Genomic DNA, 15,404 nt, shown 5'->3' with positions numbered 1-15,404 from the left:
CCTACCCACCCAACAAAGATGCTCCACAAAAACCCTCAAGGTTACACAAAAACAAATGTGAACTGAGTCCTGCAGATGTCAATCTGTCATCACAAATGTGATCAAAATTAGGACTGTGAACGTAAATGCACACAATTAATAACAAATAATGAACACGTTAAAATTTATTAAAGGAAATTATTTACTCCTCGCATCCTTCACTTTGTCGTGGACGGTTCAAACGTCCACAGCGTTCGTTAAAACACCTCGTCAAGGATTATCACACTTATATTTATGGTCACTTACAAAATACATAAACATTCAATCTGTTTTTAATAGTTTCATCTTGCTATTTTTCTCAGTTTAGATTGCTTTTTCTTTTTTTTCTTTTTTCTAAATTTTATTTTAAATTTTTTTCACAAACTATCTGATCTTTTTTCTGGCCCGTTGTCACGGTAACACGACAACGCATCGCCGAGCCTCGATTGCAGCAGCAAAAGAAAACAATATACATGCTGATCATCCCAATAGGTCACATGTCAAAGTCAAGGCAAAACTGTCAAAAAAACTGGATTTATTGACACCAGTCAGTGCCCCAAAAAAAGGATCAAATTTATTTAATATGGTCTCTGTGATGATTACAGAAATCAATCTAAGGACTTCATAAAAATAAGATTTTCATTGGTGAACACAAAGAAAAGCTCACCTTCAGCAGAATCAAAATGCACTAAGAATGCAGAGGAATCTCTGTACCAGGGGCTGGTAAACAACTGAGCTAAACTGAGGATTAACACGATTCCAGAAAATATACATGTATTTATTACTTTTAAAAAAACAACATTTTAATTTAATTTTAGAAAAGACACGAACGTTCGTCTGTCCTCCTTCGGCTCATCGTCACTGAAGGAAACCACCGTGATGCTGCTGTTACCTAGCAACAGAGGCAGACTGTCTGCAGTCGCCGATTTATGGTCATCAATTTATCTACGCCCACTCAAAAGGTGAGAGAATCCTTTTCACTTTGTTCATTCAGAGTTTTTTTTTTCTGTGGATATTTGTAGAGTCGGAGATGGTCGGCGGCGTCGGAGCGATCCGAGCGTTTCTGCCGAGGAAGCTCTCGACCTGCAGGCTTTGGCCGGTCAAAGCCAGGAGGCAGCGCGGCGAGCCCAGGAGATGCTGAGGGAGATGCAGCGGCTGAAGACGGAGATGAAGACGCTGATGACAGTGAGTGACATGACAGCTGGATGTGCAGGAACACAGACACACAAATGTGTGTAGCAGAGGAACATGAACTCAACGTCGAACTAAATCTCCTATTTCTCACACATAGCAGCCTCAAGAACCCACAGAACTCACCAGGCCAGAAACAAAACACCTCCAGGTTCAGCCTCAGTCTAAAGACGAGCCCCATCAGAACCAGTCCCATCAGAACCAGCCCAACGACAACCACTCCAGACAACGTCAGTCTAACCAAACAGCACAGCAACAAACCCACCCCCCTTACCACCAGGCCCAGCCTCAGGAGAACCCGACCCATCAGAACCAGCACCATCAACCTCAGCAACAGTCTCATCAGCCCCATTTCCAACCAGACCAGTTTCACTCCAGACAATCTCAGTCCAACCGAGCCGCACCGCAGCAGAACCACCCCCCATACCACCAAAGCCTGTTCCATCAGGAGAACCCGACCCGTCAGACCCGGTCTGAGCTGCTCCAGAGGAGACCCGCGGCCCCGTCAAAGCTGGAGGAGGCGGGCCGGGTCCTCCGTCAGGCTCAGAGGCAGAAAAAGGTTCTGGAGGAGAACCTGGAGGTTCTGCTGAAAGCCCGAACAGGAGAGGTCCTCCACTGCCAGCTGCAGGCTCTGACGGCGAACAGGTAGAGGGCGCTAACGGCTGACCGGGAGGTTTTGAACCCAACAGGAGCTTCAGGCTGCACTTGTGTCCTCTGCAGAGACTACACCGAGGAGGTCCGGATCAAGAAGGCCGTGGACGCCTGGATCAGCGTTCTAAACCGAGACACTCAGGTGAGTCGGTTCTGCAGGACCTTGTAGACCCGATTACAAACGAGCTGCAGTTTTTACAGCTACTCTGCTCTCTGTCCACTCAGACTCACGGATCTCCTGCTCAGAGGTCCACAGAGGATGCCGTCAGATCAGCTGATCCTGAGGGATCACACCAGAGGGCTGCTGGGAGAGCGAAGCCAGTGAGCACGCTCAGAGGCGCTGGACGGAAACCGGGGATGGCAGGACCCAACAGAGCGTCCCGAGGAGCCAAAAAGGTCTACAAACCCCTAATGACGTTAATATATTGACCTATAACAAGCAGCTGTCACTGATCCTTCAAATGTGCAGCTGCAGGAGGCGGAGCCTATCAAAGTCACGAATAAGCAGCAGCTGGAGTCAGACGCTGAGGCATTCCTCGCTCGGTTGTACGGCAAAGTTCCTCACGAGGGTCTAAGGAGAACGCTGAAGAAGAGCCCGTACCCTCGCTTCAGCTCGCCTGCATCGCCACTCGGCAGGAGGCCCCGCCCCCGGCTGGTGGAGAGCGTCAGAGGTCAGGAGGAAACCACGTTTAGCTGTAGACGCCGTCTCCTCAACTGTCCCTTCAGTTTTCCGTCTCTCCTCCGGACTCTCAGGTGTGAAGCTAAAGTCCTGCAAGACTCAGACCAGTTATGCTCCGCCCCAACTTCTGGCTCCTCCCATTGCACCTCTGCAACCACACTCTCCTCTCAGCCCGTCACACTTCTCATCGCCGGACCCTGTTGGCTCAGCGAACCCCGCGGACGGCGTTCCCGTCGGCATGGCCGTTCCTCTGGGTCAGTGACGGTTCCTCTGCAGACTCTCCTCATCTTTCGCTGTTACACTCTAAAAATGTGATCAGCCAAATATTCATCTTTATATTTTACAATAAACCTGGACCTGGAGTGAAAATCCACTCCCATCATCCTCTTCTCCCGAGTCCTTGGGTACCTGAGACTTCATGACCTGTAAGCTCGTGGAGCTTCAGTCCATGACCTGAGTGTTGACCAATGTCCCACCTGTAGGTCGGCCCAGGATGGACTCCAGGGTTGAGATTCCTCAGGAAATGACATCATCGCCTGCTGTTCCTGCCTCCACTGATGTGGTTACTGTGGAAACCAGAGTACCTGAACCACAGGTGAGCTGCATCACCAAACCTCTGGATTGATTTTTCTGAAAGCTGAACCCTGCTTTCAGACAGAGAAGATGTTGGAGATCAGGATCTCGACATTTGACCTTCCCTCTGGGGGAGCGGTGAGCTGCAGACACAGCCGCAGTCAATAACCATGTGGTGGTTTAATCCCAAATCCAGCCTCTTTATGCTGAGTGAGGCTTTGGCTGCCATTTTCAGTCTTTGGTATGACCCGACTGTGGATTTGAACTCGCAACCTTCCAGTCTCAGTGGGACACTCTACCACGAGGTCACTGTTTAGTTTAATAAAAGCCAAATCTTAAGTGTTCTGATTTTTTCTTTTCCTGGCAGAAGCAGCATATGGAACCAGCTGAAGCTCCGCCCCCTTCATCTGTGGATATTTTTGAGGGACAAAGTGAAAAAGAGGAGGAGGAGGAGGAGGAGGAGGGAGCAGCCATTCCTCCTGACAACACTCAGGTAACCTCCACATCCTCCTCCCCGGTGGATCTGCAGCTCCTCCTGCTGGAGGCCAGCGGAACTGCAACTTTGACGTTTGAAAGTTTGATCTGTGGTTTCTCCTCCAGGAGGAGGCGAGCGGAGTGACGGAGGAGGCGCTGGTTCTGGATGGAGGTCCGACTCCCTCTCCGGTTCTGTACCACGGACCAGCCTTCCCCCCGACAGCCCTGTCCCCCCCCACCGCCCAGGATCTGAGCGTCGGCCGGCAGCAGGCGTCTCTGGAGGCCCGGCTGGTGGAGTGGTGAGGAACTCGGCCGGAACCGGTCCAAACTGCTTCCAGTCCTGTCGTTTCTGTAACTCGGTTCTTCTTCTTCAGGGTGGAGCAGCAGCTGATGTCCAGAATTATTTCAGAAATGTACCGCCCCCCTCCCCCCGATCCGGTCCACAGCTACGTCTCCGACCAATCAGAGCTGGAGGAGCGGAGCCTCGCCTCAGACATCGGTGAGGACCGCTCACCTGCTCGTTTGGTTCTGTCTCCTCTCTGGACTCACCTGCTCGTTTGGTTCTGTCTCCTCTCTGGACTCACCTGCTCGTTTGGTTCTGTCTCCTCTCTGGACTCACCTGCTCAGTGGAAGCTGCTGGAGGTGAAGGTCTGCAGCTCTTCGTCGACACAAACACACCTGTGGACTCGGACTTGATCAGACAGCTGGTCAGTGAGGTTCTGACCGAGACCATAACTCAGATGTTTGGTGAGAGAGCAGCACCAGAACCAGAACCTCAACCTGAAGAGGAGTCTCTGAAAGCAGCAGGAGGAGAAGCTGAGATGGAGGTGACACGATCGTCACAAAGATCTGTCTGCTGCTTCATTTCTCTGCCTTTGACTGACGGGTCCATGTCTTCTAGGAGAACATGGTTCCTCTGGTTCCTCTGGTTCCTACACCAGTTCTGACCCCAGAACCCAGCATGACTCGGTCCAGCAGAAACCCCTCACCAATAACCACCCCCCCTCCATCCCAACCATCCAGCCCGGCGAGCCAGGCCCCCCCACAGTCAATCTCAGGAACAGGTCTGATAGACGGTCCTGTAATCTGGATGTTGCTTTGCCTTAATCTGAATATACTTTTAATAAATAGATTATATTTGTACTCTGTTCTACACTGAAAGTAATCTGATTATATGTGCATTGTAATCTGACTCCACTCCCATTTATCTGATTTCACCTGAAATGTAATCAGACTAAAATCTCAGTAATCTGATTGTGACTAGTCTGTAATCTGACTATACTCCCTCAGTAATCTTATTGTGACTACTATGTAATCTGACTATTCTCCTAGTAATCTGATTACATTTATGCTATAATCTGACTCCACTCTCATTTTTCTGATTACACCTGTACTGTAATCAGACTAAAATCTCAGTAATATGATCGTGATTAGTCTGTGATCTGACTACCCTGGTGACACACCTGGTAACCTGAATATATTTATACTGTAATTTGACAACACTCTAAGTAATCAGTTTACATCTGGAATGTACTTTTGAAAAATCAGATTGGAATTCTACTTTCAATAATCGGATCATACCTGTGTAGTATAAAAGTGAAAATAGTCCTTATATTCTGCTTGGGATTTGTGTCGTTTTTAAGGCTCTTCTCTTATTTCGGTTCTCTCTGTCTGTGACCATAGACCCAGTGGCCACGCCCACCAATAGCCCAGAGCCCCGCCTCTCCGAACAAACCCCATCTGATGTTCACCAGGCCCCGCCCCCACTCCACTGGGAAGACTCCGAGCTGCCATTGGATGAGGAGAAACCGGAGGAGGTCATGATGGAGAACAAACAGCAGCTGTGTGTACACACACACTCACACACACACACGCAAAGTCTTTACTCTTTATAAACAGCGGTTAACACACAGAAAACCTGGCTCTTGAAGCTCCATGTAATCTGATTACTCCTGCACTACTTCATAAAGGATCAATTACAGATATAACATTACAGACCAGACTGACTAAATGACGGTAAAACCTGGTGAAAAAATGAGTCTGGAGACCGGTGGAGCGGCTGGTGAAGAAAAGACCAAAGTTCTGTATTTACATGGAACATTGATCTGGAGGAATCTGTCAGAACATCTGCTTTATTAGACTACAGAAGCCAAGTTCCTGTGGATAAAATCAGGGATTAGTTACCTGGTCAAGTGTAGGCGGATGTTTAGTCTCTTCCGTGATGGAGAAACCAGAAGACGGTTTACACACCTGAGCATAGACTCACCTTTTGTAGATCCAGAACAAAAGCACGACGCAGTTATCAGATCCCACCAGCAGATGGTGCTGTTGTTACACCAGAACAGCTCCTGAATTCCACAAGGTGCTTTAAGAACTACAACCTCAGCTGATTAAAATAAAAAAATAAAAAATCTAATACAAGCTAAAGAAAATATATATATATATATCTGAAAGAAGTGAAAGATGGAGGAGATAATGAACCACTCCACGTGTTTTCATGTGAAGCTCTGAGGATTGGTGAGACAACAACCAGAGGTTTGAAATATAAAATCTGAAGACATTCAGCTTTGAGAACCAAAAAAATAAAGTTTGACTATCATAAGAAGCTTCAGGAAGTTAGACACTCGTCTCGTGTGTCTTACATCTGCTGGAGGAGGAGAGAGAATGTCCTCAGAGGCCTAAACTTCTCCATGTAAGAGAAATTCAGCTGTTTATCATCTCCTGGAATCTAGCTGACCTCTTTTTGTCCTCAAACTGCGTCTGAAGTGAGATGAGTTCAGGTTCTGCGTCTGCAGGTGGGAGCTCAGGATGAATGTTTTATTTTGAAAGGACGTCATTACTTTTGTAGTTTTAGAGTGAAACCTCTGGGCTCTAAACGGCTCCAGTTCCTCTTCTTCAGTGTTTGTGAAATCTTCAGTCAGGATGGAAAAGATCTTGAAGAATTTAATAATAATAAACGATCAGCTTCAGTGTCAAAAATCTCACTTTCTCCTCATGCAGGATCATGTCAGTAGCAGAGGAGGAACCCCCTCTCATCTCCCCGTTTCCTCCTCCACCTCCTCCTCCTCCTCTGTCTCCTGCGCCTTCTCTGCCAGCTGGATCTCCCTCCAGCTCCTCGGAGGAGCCCACAGGAAGCTCCAGCAGCTCCAGCACAGTCACGGCTGAGACGGAAGCCGCTCTGAAGCACATCTCTGAGGGGGAGCTGCTCATCAGCATCAACCAGCAGGAGCTCCTGACGGGTACCGCCGTCTTCCTCCTTCATCTTCAACTGACGGCCTTCAAATCCTGATCTTTAACTGTCTTCTCTCAGCAGAAAACGGCAGTTTCTCCAGCTCTCTGCAGGAGGTGCAGGACATGGTGAGGGAGATCAGATCCTCCATTCACGATGCTCCTTTTTCAACATTTTATTTAATTTTTATGTAAAAATTAGGGCTGTGAATGTTGAGGCGTTAACACGCGATTAATAGAACATAATTAATTTGTTCATTCTTATTAATGGACCTCAGGCGTCCCGCTGTGCAACTGTGAGATCAGCTCAATAAAACTTTACATTCTGTGATTGAGATTTTATTAAATTAAAGAGATGATATGGCATTTATTTGTAGTTTTTGGACAATTTCATTTTAATAAATAAGAACGAAAGTCATTCTGACGGCTGTAATGCAGCAGCAGCGCCCACTATGAGGGGCGGAGTCAAACTGAGCTGTCTGTTATTAGAGATCCAACAAGGTAACCGCCCATTATTTTGTTGTGGGGTGAACAGGGGCCCGTTTCAAGAAGCAGGTTCAACAAATTTAGAGTTCGAACCTGAACTTAGAGTCACTGGACTCTAAATTCTCAAACTCAGGGTTTTCGGTTCCAGAACAGCTGAAAATGTTTGATTCAATCAACTTGAAGTTGTCAGAACCAGAATCAGGTGTGAGCGTCGCGACCATAAAAAGCCCTGATCAATGGAGCAAAGACACCATGATTCACCATGGCAACGGGGACAAACAGCTGAGTTACGTACTTCCGGCGAGGGAAATTGACAAGTTCCTTCAAGCATATGCGACTATAGGAGAACATTTACTGCAAGAAAAGCAACACAGCTGCAGCGGTAGAACAGAGAGAAAATATCTGCAGTTATTTGAATCATTTCTAATAATGAATAAATAATGTCAGGAAGGTTATTTTGTCTCTTGTTGAGTAAGGAGTGGTTTTTGATCTGTTACCAATCTAATAAGTAATCTCCGTGATCGTAACCCCCCACCTACACACACAGATATCACTGCACGCTATAAAGAAACTGTAGCTGCCTGGCATATGTTAAAAAAAGTACTTATTTAATTTTAATTCTCAAGACTTAAAAAATATGAACGTAGAAATAACTTTCCGTAACCAGGAGTCGAACTCGCTACCTATGCAATGGGAGGCAGCTTTGCTGTCAATTGAGCTAATGTCTGACACAAGTACCGGTCGGTGGATAAGTCCAGATCCTTCTCCGGTGTTTGACATTCCTTAATTCCTATTGTTAAGGGTTTAAAATAAGGAAAAGAAAACTGTATTTTTTAATAGCGAGTCCCTGGAAAAACTCACTATTTATAATATCGCTGAAATAAAAATGAATTGGGAAACTGCAGTCAGTCGACTCGTGTCCTCCAAATCCTCTACCGACGTAAATAACATTTCCTCTGGATTAATCAGCCTCCTCTCTACATGATCCTCTATGAATGAACATGTCATTCTGGTTTCTGAGTGGTGAAAACGTGACGTCTCTAATGTGAATGTTCTCTAAATGTTAATGAGGAACTCATATTTGAACATCTTTCACTTTAAAAAGGGGCGGAGACCGCAGAGAACTCTAAGTTTCCTGAAGAAAACCTGCTACCGACCAGGTTTCGTTCACAGACTCAGTTACCATAATGATTGATTCTGAGTTCATCCTAACCCGCTTCTTGGAACGGGCTTGGTTTCACCCACTTTCCCGGGTTTGAGTTATCCCTCTTTCTGGAACCGAAAACTCAGAGTTTTGCCGAATTTGGAGTTCACAAACTCAGAGTTCCAACAAAACCTGCTTCTTGAAACGGGCCCCAGGAGTCTTCCACAATAACGAGTACCTGCGTCGTCTGAAAATTGTGGAAACTCTCTGGTTCTCCGCTAAAGTCCCGCCCACCGACGCTAGGTGAGCAGTTCAGAATGGAAGACACGCCCCCACCTGAGTAGATCCCAGCAGAGCCGACGTGGAAAACCAGAAGGATCAAATTTCCCCCTTAAGAAATGGTTTTATTATTTTTCACAAACACAATAAATGTATGAGAAAAAAGAAAAAGCTGAAAAAATCTGTTTCCCAGATGGAATTTTCTGTTTTTGCATGATTTTATATCAAGTGTGTGAATATAGCATGGAAAATGACAAAATAAAGGTAGACTCAGACAGGAGAGCTTGTGCTGATTAAAATGATACCAAATAAACAAGTAGTCTTTCAAATAAGAAGTAAATTTAAAATTCAACAAAAACTGAGTTTTAAAGAGAAAGTGACTGGCAAATACTATAACTAAAAAAAAAAAGCGATTAATCACGATTCATTTTTTTAATCGATTCCCAGCTCTAGTAAAAATGTTCAAAAATCTTTTTAGAAGCGCAGAATAACTCCTTGTTTGTGCTCCCACGTCAGGAGTTCGACACTTTGACTTCTGGGGAGGTGCGAGGAGGTGACCCTCAGCTCCTGATGTCTCAGACGGTCTCACACACAGGAAGCGGCCTGCAGCTGGAGGTCAGTGCTTTCAAAATAAAAGTTTTCCTGGAGGACTCTGGATCTGGATTTTCCTCAGGATCTCCAGCAGCCATGCTCAGTGACCTCTGACCTCCCGTGTTTTCAGACGGAGGAGGAGATGAGCTTGGGGGAGGTGAGGGACTACGAGACTCCAGGACTGCATCGGTCTACAAACACGGGCCTCCAGGAGAACATCTACCTCCACCAGACTGCAGGTATGACTGGGTTTTCTGAGCGGCGAACTCGCCCAGCTTCCTCCCCAGCCTCTGCTGTTGTCATGGAAGCAGCCCGAGCTTGTCTGCACATTTACACGTTTCCACAAAAGCTGCCACCAGCTCTTTGTGAGCACCACAGCCTGCAGCTCCTGCCCACTCAGAAGCAGCTCGCCGCGCGCTAACGATCAGACGGAGCTTCAAGGATGAGTGTGAGGCTGTTTCCATGGAAACCGGAGCAGGCTGAGGGAGCGGCGCTGCTTCAGAGGTCTCCATCGGGATGCAACAGTTGCAGGATGTGTGGACAGCAGGAGGAGGAGCTATGATGATTGAAGGAGTGAAGTTTGAGCTGTAAAGTGATGTTTACGGCTCCAAAAGCTGTGCTGCATTCACTGACCCTCAGTTCTCTTCGGGCAGGGAGTCTCCCTTCTATCCTCTTCAGCCAGAAAACTATAAAAACATCTTTTTATGTGAACCTTTGAAGGAGCCGTCACTTGACTAAAGAAGTGGGCGGAGCTATTAAAATTGAAAATGATCTCATCCGTATTTTTCTGTTTGTTTCTGAAACTGCAGACCTGGAGGAGCCAGGAGTCACTGAGAGGGACGTCCAGGAGTCCTCCATCAGACCACACCAGGAGCCGAGAGCAGACTCGGATTCCTCAACCAACGACATCTTCTGATTAAATACCGGTTTAAACAAGAACACGGTGAGGTGATGCATTCACTGACCACTGGGATCAAATAAACAACTCTCCGTTGTTCCTTTGACTTCTATCTTCTCTCAAATATTTGCTCATCTCGAGTTTGAGGAACGTCAGACACCGACGCCAAGACTGCCTCTAAATCTGAAACTTCACAATAAAAGCCCCCAGGGATTCTTCAGGAGTATTTCTGCTGTGATTTCACAGTATTGATCCCAGTTATTGATCTGCTCCGTGTGTCTCAGAGTAGGTCGATGTTCTCAGGCTCTGGATTAAAATGTACATCTTTAATGGAGTTCAGGTGATCCTCTCCGGACATCTCCAGCTTTATGAAAGATATATTTCATTAAAATCTTTTCATGGTTCGTCTGCTGCATCTTTCTCCTCTTCGCTTTTCTCTAAAAACACAGAGAAACCTGAAATTTTCAGGAATGAATTCAATCTCTTCTCTTTTACGTTGAACGTTGTAACACTGGATCAGATTTTCCTGCAGTCTGATCCGGTTCACCTTTTTTCTGTATGAGCTGTTGTGATCACTTCATCAACTTTTAGTCTAATGAATTATTAAAAGTGCATCAGAAATTAATAAAATGTTTATTTTCCAAAACTGCTTTCATTTTCCAGTTTTATTAGTTTAAGGAGGGTTTTACAGGTTAAACAGAAGTGTTTGTCTGGGATCAAACTGAACATGGTGGGCTTTAGGACCTCAGGTAAGAGGTTTCATTTTAAAGCAACAAATCAACTCTCCCTTTCAAAATAAAGGTTAAAAATGACCAATTTCAGATTTTCTAAGTTTGCAGTTTATATGAAAGATATTTTCATTAAAACATATGCAAATTGAAATATATGAATGAATGAATTTAAGTACATTTTGAGCCAGTTTTGAAAATTTGACAAAAAATGGAATGCCACTACAAACCACTGAACCAAAAATGAAAAGGCTTTGAATACGGGTGTACACTGTAAAACATGAAACATTGTATCAAGTAACGAAAGTTCTGTAATTTATTGCATTTAAAATTATTAATTTTCATCAAATTAAACATTTAAGTTGATGATTTACTCAACCCAAATTTTTAATTAATTGAAAAAATATATATTTGAAATGTAACAAATTACTGATCTTTTGTAAATTGATACAATGTTTGACTTTTTACAGCTTATTTTTCTGTAGAACAGCTTGTAAGAAAGATGAAGTCAGGGTAATAGTTTCCTCTGAATAAATAAACGTCACAAAAACTTTGGTCTGGAAAAAAAGAATTTAGTTCATTAAAATCCACTTATGAACAAACATTTGCTTTTACTTCCATCATGAAGAAATGTAATTGTACAGTGGCCCTGAAGGGTCACAGCCATGTCACAACACCTTAAGTTCACAACACAACAGCGCTTTGGGCCTTTTCTTTAGCTTTGTGTATTAATATATATATATATATATATATACATATATATATATATACATATATATATATATACATATATATATATATATATATATATATATAGTACATATTTCAGCCCCCCCAACTTCCGTTTTGACACAATGTGTTGTGAGCTTAAAGTGTTGTGACCCTTCAGGGCCACTGTAGATTCCACATATATTAAAATTCTAGGCAAGTTTAGGAAAAAAAAAAAATTTATTTTGAAAGAGTCAACAAAAATAATTCATTTCGAGCTGACGTCACTCTGGGCGGTGATACTGTCTGGATGAAGGGGTGTGGTCTCGAGGGGCGGGGTTTGGATGCCACCAGCGGATCCGGCTCAGTGTCTGTGGAGCTCCAGCAGCAGCTGCAGGTTTCTGGAGGACTCTGCCGGAACTGCTGCGCTGACAGGTCCGGTTCCACACCTCCATGTGGACCCGAACCTCCCTCTGATTCACCGCAGTTTCGGGGTGCCCCCCGCCCGCCCTTCCCTCCCGCAGGTCAGCGGGTGCCTGTGCGTGATGCCCTCTGGGTCCTCCGGAGCCTGATGCCGCAGAGAGCCCCGGCCGCCGCAGAGGAGATGCCGCTGAGCAGCGCCTGCAGGCGGGAGCGCGCGGACGCGGCGGACGCGGCGGAGCGGCTGCGCTCCGTGCGGGAGCGGCTGGACGCGGTCATGTTTGGACTCAGCGAGCTGGAGAACCTGCGACAGCGGCAGCAGGTGCTCATCCGGACCGCGCTGGAGAAGCCCGAGGATCGGGAGGCTCGTCTGAGTCCGGAGGAGAACATCCTGGTGCTGAGGAGGCAGCTGGTAGGTCCAGAACCCCCCTGACCCATCCCTGCGGAGGAAACCAGATTCATTCAGAACCAGGAATCATCAGAGTGTAGATGTTAGATTCTGCAGATCAGAAGTGCAGGAAAAGATGTCAGCCTCACAAAGAAGAAGGTGTGATGATCAGTTAGATCCAAAATCTCTGATGATGTGAAAATCAGCTGTTGCATCCAGCTGGCATGAAAACAAACATCACATGATCTTCTGTTGTGGTTCCAGAGTTTGGTGGACCGACTCCTGTCCTGAAATCTGGTTTTCTTTGAACTTTGACCCGCCTAACCTGATCATAATCTTGGTTTTGGACTTTCCTGTGTCTGTTCAGAACATCAGAACATTTCAGGATTAAGAGCTCCTGCTGAGTTTAAAGGTGTGACGCTGAGCTCCGATTCCCGTCAGGAACGCCAGGATCCATCCCGGTATTCCATCAGAAACCTCAAACTGAAGTCAGATGGAATCTCTGAACACAAACAAGAGTCACAAGCAGATTTAATCAGAGCAGCATGACTGAGCGCTCTCAGGGTCCGACACTGCGGCTCCTCTGCAGAACCAACCAGAACCGCTCTCGGAGATCCAGGAATTTCAGGATGGAGCTTGAATAGTGACCAAAATGAGTTTTTCATTTTCATGACTTCACTAACTTACAGCAAGGGGGCGGGGCCTAAGGAGGGCGGTCGGCTGATTCCACAGAACACTTTCTATTTCAAAACTGAAGATTCGGGCAAACACACATTAACACACAAACCTGTAGAGAAGCACAAATATATGTAAACACAAGCTAAAACACACAAACAGATGCTTGGACACACATCCTCAAACAAACACATAAAGACATGAACTTTAGCAAAAACTGACAAGAACACACAAACACAGGTAAACAAAAAACAATGACAATATCAGCAAATGAACAAAACAAACAAGCATAAACACAAAAATACATTTTAAAAAAGCACACAAACAGAAGTTAACACACAAAAACATACAAGACAAACATGTGTAAACACACACAAACAAAAAGCAAAAAAAAAACGCACAAACACTCGTCGTAAACACTCACAAAGAAACAAACACAAACAGTTGCAACCACACAAACCCCAACAGATATAAACACAAAGAAACAAAAAACACAGTCATAAATACACATAGAGGTAAAAACAAACAGAATTTCAAACACAAACAGACCTAAACTCACACAAACAAATCGTTGTAAACATGAACAAACAAACATACGTAAACAGTCATAAACACACATAATCGTAAACATACATAAACAAATAGACATAAACACACACAAAGAGTTGTAAACAAATACAAACAGTTGCAGCCACACTGATATAAACACAAACAGCTGTAAATACACGAAGAAGTAAAAACACAAAGACATAAACACAAACAAACAAACGTAAATACACAAACAAGTTGTAATTACACATAAACACCCTTAAACTCACCTAACCCTAACACAAACTCATGCAAGCAGACGTAAACACAAACAAACGTAAACACACAAACAGTCATAAACAGATGCATAAACTGCAGCTGGTCTCTTTGCTGAGGTCGGCTGTTCTGGTCACATGATCAGCATCAGCGGCCAGTTTCAGCTCTGGAATGTGGCGCCGCATAACCCACATGTTTTCCATCCGGGGAGAGGAACAGATTGTGTGTGTGTGTTCCTGTGTTTGTTACCTTATAAGGACCTTTTCTGGAATTTTCTTCAACCGTTAAAACGTTACAGATCAGAAGTTCAGCTGCAGAGATGAATGAAGTCCATCACATGCTGGAGTCATTTCTGCGCTCGTGTCAGCATGAAAATGTGTTTTCAGTATAAACAGTTTTGATGTTTTTACGGCTGAAACAACAAACTGGAAAAACTTCTTTAAAAAACTAGATAAGTCACAGAACAGTCTTCTTCTGTTTCATATCTAATCTTCGTCATGAGTTTGCCTCTTTGTTCTCTGAGATGCAGATGGACTCCAGCTGGTGAACGACGTCTAAGTCTCTCAAAAAACCACAATTGTGTTTATTTTTCTCTAATCGAAAACATCACAAAACGTTTATTGAAAATGTTGTAAATATTTTTTGTCCCTTAGAGCCTTTTGAGGAGGAGGGAAGCGGTTCTGATGGGCCCACTTCAGGAGCTGGACTTGCACATCAACCAGCTCCGACTGGACGGACAGGTGCCGAGTGACCAGCTGGAGATGGACAGCCGACCGAGCTCAGGTAAGACCCACCTGGTGGTCACAGCGGGCTCGGAAACATTCAATCAGGGTCATGGGATCATCTAAGAAGAGGATGGGGTGGTCAGGGTCCAGTTATGCAGCAGGCGATCAGAGATGAAGCGGGTCAGGTACACAGAAAATGAAACGCTCAGTAATGCAGGCAGGGTGACACAAACAATACTTCGCACTGAGTGAGGCTCTGAGTAGTGCTTAAGTGTCCTGTGGGTGAGTGGCAAACAAGAGCCAGCTGAGCGGCATCCAGGAACTGTGCGCTGGGGTTGCTGGGAGATGAAGTGCAGTCAGTACTCTGGAGACGGTTCCCGCCTCTGATTAGAGGGAGAGAGAGCGCTGACTCCTGACACTACCGTTTGAAAACTGATCATGAAGGAATTAATAAATGCGGTTTTCTATGACTCCATGTCTTTTGTATATCGGAATAGAGCTGTGAAAGAATAAGCCTGGAGCAATATTCACCAGATTTGCACAGGTCCAACATTTGGCACCAAGCCTCTTCTTACTGTGAGGATATGCGCTAATATTGGTTTGCGACAGTCTAGAGCAGGAGTGTCAAACTCAATCGTACAAGAGGCCAAAATCCAAAACACACCTTAGATCGCGGGCCGAACAGGATAAACATTTATTGAACACTCTAAAACTACATTTTGAAACTTTAAAAATGTAGCTTTT

The 15,404-nt window shown here is 45.1% G+C and overlaps 2 protein-coding genes and 1 long non-coding RNA gene across 9 annotated transcripts in view; 2 read left to right on the top strand and 1 right to left on the bottom strand.

The window, feature by feature from the left end:
- kiaa0586 (KIAA0586 ortholog) overlaps positions 1 to 10,318 on the top strand; it is a 24,900-nt gene extending 14,582 nt beyond the window's left edge. For 2 of the 5 annotated variants that reach the window (XM_024270832.2, XM_024270865.2), the window contains exons 8-25: positions 1,041 to 1,203; positions 1,310 to 1,854; positions 1,930 to 2,002; positions 2,086 to 2,256; positions 2,330 to 2,531; positions 2,614 to 2,793; positions 3,022 to 3,134; positions 3,480 to 3,605; positions 3,713 to 3,885; positions 3,961 to 4,085; positions 4,214 to 4,413; positions 4,488 to 4,650; positions 5,270 to 5,429; positions 6,587 to 6,825; positions 6,897 to 6,943; positions 9,240 to 9,338; positions 9,445 to 9,553; positions 10,124 to 10,318. In XM_024270832.2, coding sequence (XP_024126600.1) covers positions 1,041 to 1,203; positions 1,310 to 1,854; positions 1,930 to 2,002; positions 2,086 to 2,256; positions 2,330 to 2,531; positions 2,614 to 2,793; positions 3,022 to 3,134; positions 3,480 to 3,605; positions 3,713 to 3,885; positions 3,961 to 4,085; positions 4,214 to 4,413; positions 4,488 to 4,650; positions 5,270 to 5,429; positions 6,587 to 6,825; positions 6,897 to 6,943; positions 9,240 to 9,338; positions 9,445 to 9,553; positions 10,124 to 10,230 — 2,995 coding nt within the window. In that variant the 3' untranslated portion in view covers positions 10,231 to 10,318. The remainder of the gene's footprint in view (positions 1 to 1,040; positions 1,204 to 1,309; positions 1,855 to 1,929; positions 2,003 to 2,085; positions 2,257 to 2,329; positions 2,532 to 2,613; positions 2,794 to 3,021; positions 3,135 to 3,479; positions 3,606 to 3,712; positions 3,886 to 3,960; positions 4,086 to 4,213; positions 4,414 to 4,487; positions 4,651 to 5,269; positions 5,430 to 6,586; positions 6,826 to 6,896; positions 6,944 to 9,239; positions 9,339 to 9,444; positions 9,554 to 10,123) is intronic. The other 3 variants (XM_024270840.2, XM_024270857.2, XM_024270848.2) reach the window with 3 other exon arrangements.
- A 1,551-nt stretch (positions 10,319 to 11,869) lies between these two features.
- On the bottom strand, positions 11,870 to 14,201 carry LOC112145368. Of its 3 annotated transcripts, XR_004947049.1 has the most exons (5): positions 13,950 to 14,201; positions 13,144 to 13,243; positions 12,782 to 12,958; positions 12,606 to 12,675; positions 11,870 to 12,508 (listed from the first exon to the last, which is right to left on the bottom strand). It is a non-coding gene; the product is annotated as an uncharacterized LOC112145368 (long non-coding RNA). The 3 variants fall into 3 exon arrangements; XR_002919059.2 differs by lacking the exon at positions 12,606 to 12,675 and having other exon boundaries at positions 11,870 to 12,567; positions 13,950 to 14,183; XR_004947050.1 differs by lacking the exons at positions 12,606 to 12,675; positions 13,950 to 14,201 and adding an exon at positions 13,556 to 13,605 and having other exon boundaries at positions 11,870 to 12,567.
- The window catches only part of dact1 (dishevelled-binding antagonist of beta-catenin 1), a 7,096-nt gene continuing 3,637 nt past the window's right edge, over positions 11,946 to 15,404 (top strand). Inside the window, exons 1-2 of the mRNA XM_024270531.2 lie at positions 11,946 to 12,480; positions 14,589 to 14,718. Coding sequence (XP_024126299.2) covers positions 11,959 to 12,480; positions 14,589 to 14,718 — 652 coding nt within the window. The 5' untranslated portion in view covers positions 11,946 to 11,958. The remainder of the gene's footprint in view (positions 12,481 to 14,588; positions 14,719 to 15,404) is intronic.

The sequence above is a fragment of the Oryzias melastigma genome, linkage group LG22 (genome assembly GCF_002922805.2).
Source record: "Oryzias melastigma strain HK-1 linkage group LG22, ASM292280v2, whole genome shotgun sequence".
NCBI classification, from domain to species: domain Eukaryota; kingdom Metazoa; phylum Chordata; class Actinopteri; order Beloniformes; family Adrianichthyidae; genus Oryzias; species Oryzias melastigma.
The sequence above is the reverse complement of the archived record's forward strand: the minus strand, read 5'-3'. Positions and strand labels throughout refer to the sequence as shown.